The following is a 5,175-nucleotide window of genomic DNA, read 5'->3' on the forward strand; positions in this document are numbered from 1 at the left end:
AATTGACAGATGGAGGCGTGAAGGCAGGAGGAAATGAATGAGTAGACAGCCTGTGGCACAGTAGCCGTTCAGTCAGCATGACTGAATGAGTGAATGAAGGAATGAACGAGGGAAGGCACGGGATCGCACCCATTTGGTCCTCACCGAGAGCGTTGGGGTGGAGGAAGAAATTGGGAGTTGGCACAGACTAGGCATGGTTGGTAGCACAACTGCCTGATCTTTGGCTCGCAGGTGGCTCTGTCTGGAGAACGCCCCATGCTATGACAATGTTCCCCAAGGCATCTTAGCCCCTGAATTCTTCTTCAAGGTGTTGGTGAGCAATAGGTGAGCCAGGCAAGTGGCCCAGGTGTGGGTCAGGGGCTGCCCATGGAATGCCTGGCTTCTCCTCTAATCCTGGGTCCCCTCCCAACCCCCGCAGAGGAGTGGACACGAGCACCTACTGCAACTACCAGCTCACCTTCCTGCTGCACATCCACGGGCTGCCACTCAGTCCCAAGCGGGCCCTTTTCATCCTCATGGTGAGTGGCTGTCCAGGAGCTGCCCTGCTGGGTGGGCAAGGGCCCACACCTCCACACCTATGCTTGTTGTACTTCACTAATTCATTCCTTCAGTCACTCATCTGGTCATGCCGACTGAACGCCTGCCATGCTACAGGCTGTCTACTCATTCATTTCCTCCTGCCATCACGCCTCCATCTGTCAATTTCCCTGTAACTGTGGATCCAGATTGTGGACTGTGTACCTTATCATGTGCCAACTCCTTATTTATTCTTTGCTCCCTGCAGGTGTCAGTCAGCGTGTTTGTGGGCCTGGTGATCTTCTACATTGCCTTCTGCCTCCTGTGGCCCCTCGTGGTGAAGGGCTGCACGATGATCCGGTGGAAGATAAACGATATCATTGCCTCAGAATCCTACTACACCTATGCCTCCATTTCCGGAATGTCGAGCATGCAGTCTCTGAGACGTTCCAGGATGGGCTCCATGTTCAGCTCCAGGATGACAGAGGACAAGGCTGAACCCAAGGAAGCCGTGGAGAGACAGTTGATGACCTGAGTCTGCCGTGTGCCCCAGCCCCTAGTCACTGTCACACTTCCCCTACGAGGCCCATCTTGAAGATGCAGCCTGTCACCCAGCTCAGACCTCTGTTTTGCTTGATGTTTACTTCTCGTTCAGACTCAAATAAAGCCTTTTTTCAGGACCAGCTGTGGGCCCTCTTAAGCGCTTGAGTTCAGAAGGTTTGTACCAGCATAGCTGCACATTAAAATATCATAAACCTCGCTGGGCACTGTAGCTTATGCCTGTAATCCCAGCACTTTGGGAGGCGGAAGCAGGCAGATCACTTGAGGTCAGGAGTTTGAGACCAGCCTGGCCCACATGGTGAAAACCTGCAACCCTGTCTCTACTAAAAATACAAAAAATTAGCTGGGCATGGTGGTGCATGACTGTAATTCCAACTACCTGGGAGGCTGAGACAGGATAATCCCCTGAACCTGGGAGGCAGAAGTTGCAGTGAGCCAAGATTGCGCCACTGCATTCCAGCCTGGGCAACAGACTGAGACTCCCGACTCAACAAAACAATAAATAAAATATCAAAAACCTTCTAGGCCACCTGTTAAATAGTGGCTTCTCTGTGTGCCTGTTGGCTGAGCCCCTCCCCAGGGTGCCCCAGACCTCCCTGTGGTCCAGCAGGATCCTCCACAATCCAGGCCCATTGCTATGGCCCACCATCTGCTCTGATTATTTAGTGTTAAGTATTTTGAATGTCAACACCTATCTAATGTCTTAAGGAGGGGACCCTGGAGATGTCAGGATTCTTATTTTAGTTGCAAGTAGCAAGTATTTCCCTCAAATGGTCTACATGAAAATGGTAATTTACAGGCTTCAGGTACAGTTTGATCCAGTAGTCCCCAAGGTCCACAGGATTCAGCCTTCATTTCTCTGTAGTTTTTTCTTCTCTGTCCTCCTCTGAGTGCAGTCTCTGACCTCAGGACAACTCCTCTCACCATCTGAGGCTAGTTATGCAGTCCATAATCTGGATGGATGCATAGTGACCGATGAATTGACAGATGGAGGCATGAAGGCAGGAGGAAATAAATGAGTTAAAAAATACCCTGTTGCATGGTAGGCATTCGGTCAGCATTACTGGATGAATGAATGAAGGAGCGAATGAGGAAAGGTATGAGACTATGCCTAGTTGGTGCTCACTCAGAGTGTTGGGGTGGAGGAACAAATTGGGATTGGCATCGACTAGGCATGGTTGGTAGCACAAAAACCTAATGAAACTTGACAATAACAAGAGTTGGCAACACTCATGTGTGTAAGGTCTGTAGGCTAAGGTTGTTTCCACCACCAAGATTCTATTGAGTCACCTCGTGGTCCAGATGAACACATCATAATCCTGTATTAGCCAAGTCAACATGTGATTTGAATATCACCATCTTCATCGCCAGCCAAGATAAAGTGACAGAGACTGGATTTCCCCTCATACTTGAAACTATTTATTTATTTTTGAGATGGAGTCTTGCTCTGTCACCCAGGCTGGAGTGCAGTGGTGCTATCTCGGCTCACTGCAACCACTGCCTCCTGGGTTCAAGCGATTCTCCTGCCTCAGCCTCCCGAGTGGCTGGGACTACAGACGCATGACACCATGTCCAGCTAATTTTTTGTATTTTTAGTAGAGACAGGGTTTCACCATGTTAGCCAGGCTGGTCTCGATCTCCCGACCTCGTGATCCATCCACCTCAGCTTCCCGAAGTACTGGGATTACAGGCGTGAGCCACCTGGCCCGGCCGTATCATCGTGGTTTTTTGTTTTGTTTTTGTTTTTTTTTTTTTTTTTTTTTTTTTTTTTTTTTTTTTTTTTTTTTTTTGAGGCGGAGTCTTCACTCTGTCGCCCAGGCTGGAGTGCAGTGGCACCATCTCGGCTCACTGCAAGCTCCGCCTCCCGGGCTCGCGCCATTCTCCTGCCTCAGCCTCCCGAGTAGCTGGGACTACAGGCGCCCGCCACCGCGCCCGGCTAATTTTTTGTATTTTTAGTAGAGACGGGGTTTCACCGTGTTAGCCAGGATGGTCTCGATCTCCTGACCTCGTGATCCGCCCGTCTCGGCCTCCCAAAGTGCAGGGATTACAGGCGTGAGCCACCGCGCCCGGCCTGTTTTTTTTTTAGATGGAGTTTTGCTCTTGTTGCCTAGGCTGGAGCGCAATGGTGCGATCCTGGCTCACTGCAACCTCCGCCTCCCAAGTTCAAGTGATTCTCCTGTCTCAGGCTCCCGAATGAGTAACTGGGATTACAGGCACCCACCACCATGCCTGGATAGATAATTTTTCATATTTGTAGTAGAGATGGAGTTTCACCATGTTGGCCAAGCTGGTCTCAAACTCCTGACCTCGGGTGATCCACCCACTTCAGCCTCCCAAAGTGTTGAGATTACAGGCGTGAGCCACCACACCCAGCCATCATTTTTGTTTAAAATATTTTTTAACACCACAACTTCACATATTAATTTACTCATTAATTCAACAAATATATAATTTCTTTTTTTTTTTGAGCCTGTCACCCGGGCCAGAGTGCAATGGCGATCTTGGTTCACTGCAACCTCTGCCTCCCGGGTTCAAGTGCTTCTCCTGCCTCAGCCTCCCAAGGAGCTGAGATTACAGATGCACACCACCATGCCCGGATAATTTTTGGTATTTTTACATTTATTTATTTATTTCTCTGAGAAGGAGTCCCACTCTGTCACCCAGGCTGGAGTGCAGCAGCGTGATCTCAGCACACTGCAAGCTGGTCTCCTGGGTTCAAGCGATTCTCCTGCCTCGGGCTTCTGCGTATCCGGGATTACAGGTGCGTGCCACCACGCCCAACTAATTTTTTTTTGTATTTTCAGTAGCGATGGGGTTTCGCTATGTTGGCCAGGTTGGTCTCGAACTCCTGACCTCAAGTGATCTACCTGCCTCGGCCTCCCAAAGTGCTGGGATTACAGGCGTGAGCCACCGTGCCCGGCCAACAAATATTTATTGACTGTCGACTAATATTTGCCAAGCACTGAGATACTGGGAATTCAGTGGTGAAGGAAATCGTCCTGCCTCCATGGAGATGACATTCTAAACAGTGGAGACAGGGAGTGAGAGCCCGGCTTGAGAAAAACGTGCTGTCCAGGCGCAGTGGCTCATACCTGTGAATTCCAACACTTTGAGAGGTCAAGGCAGGAAGATCGCTTGAGCTCAGGAGTTCGAGACCAACCTGGGCAGTATGAGTCTCTACAAAAAATTTAAAATAAAATTTTTTTAAAAAGAGAGAAAAAGCGATGTTGAATGTTCAGGTGTAATATCAATCAATGGAGGAAGGAGAAGTTGGTATAAGAAGCTGTGAATACTGGCCAGGCAAGGTGGCTCATGCCTGTAATCCCAGCACTTTGGGAGGCCGGGGCCCGGGGAATTACCTGAGTTCAGGAGTTGGAGACCAGCCTGACCAACATGGTGGAACCCGGGCTCTACTAAAAATACGAAAATTAACTGTATGTGGTGGCACGTGCCTGTAATCCCAGCTACTTGGGAGGCTGGGGCAGAAGAATCACTTGAACCCAGGAGGCGGAGGATGCAGTGAGCCAAGATCGCTCCATTGCACTCCAGCCTGGGCAGCAAGAGCTAAATTCCGTCTCAAAAAAAAAAAAAATTGTGAATCCTTCATTTACATATGATATTTAAAGCCATAGAGCTGGATGAGTTTTGTAACTAGTTCGTTCATATAAGCTTGGGAAAAAGATGTGGAAGGATGCATTGAAAAAGAGACTGGAGGCCGGGCGCGGTGGCTCAAGCCTGTAATCCCAGCACTTTGGGAGGCCGAGACGGGTGGATCACGAGGTCAGGAGATCGAGACCAGCCTGGCTAACACGGTGAAACCCCATCTCTACCAAAAAAATACAAAAAACTAGCCGGGCGAGGTGGCGGGCGCCTGTAGTCCCAGCTACTCGGGAGGCTGAGGCAGGAGAATGGCGTAGACCCGGGAGGCGGATCTTGCAGTGAGCTGAGATCCGGCCACTGCACTCCAGCCTGGGCGACTGAGCGAGACTCCGTCTCAAAAAAAAAAAAAAAAAAGAAAAAGAGACTGGAGAGGGAGCCCCAGGTATACATCCTAGCTGTTAGTCCGTTGGAAGGTTACCCGGCCTCTCTGTCTATAAA

At 49.8% G+C, this 5,175-nt stretch overlaps 1 protein-coding gene across 1 annotated transcript; it reads left to right on the forward strand.

Moving 5' to 3' along the window:
* Nucleotides 1–231: 231 nt before the first annotated feature.
* Nucleotides 232–1,196, forward strand: LOC112617680 (cation channel sperm-associated protein subunit gamma-like; the record flags this gene model as incomplete). The annotated part of the gene is made up of 3 exons (XM_025374390.1): nt 232–324; nt 419–518; nt 785–1,196. Coding segments are annotated over 3 exons (460 nt in total), but the record flags the coding sequence as incomplete, so codon positions are not given.
* Nucleotides 1,197–5,175: the final 3,979 nt, after the last annotated feature.

Source organism: Theropithecus gelada, unplaced genomic scaffold (assembly GCF_003255815.1).
Source record: "Theropithecus gelada isolate Dixy unplaced genomic scaffold, Tgel_1.0 HiC_scaffold_328, whole genome shotgun sequence".
NCBI lineage: Eukaryota > Metazoa > Chordata > Mammalia > Primates > Cercopithecidae > Theropithecus > Theropithecus gelada.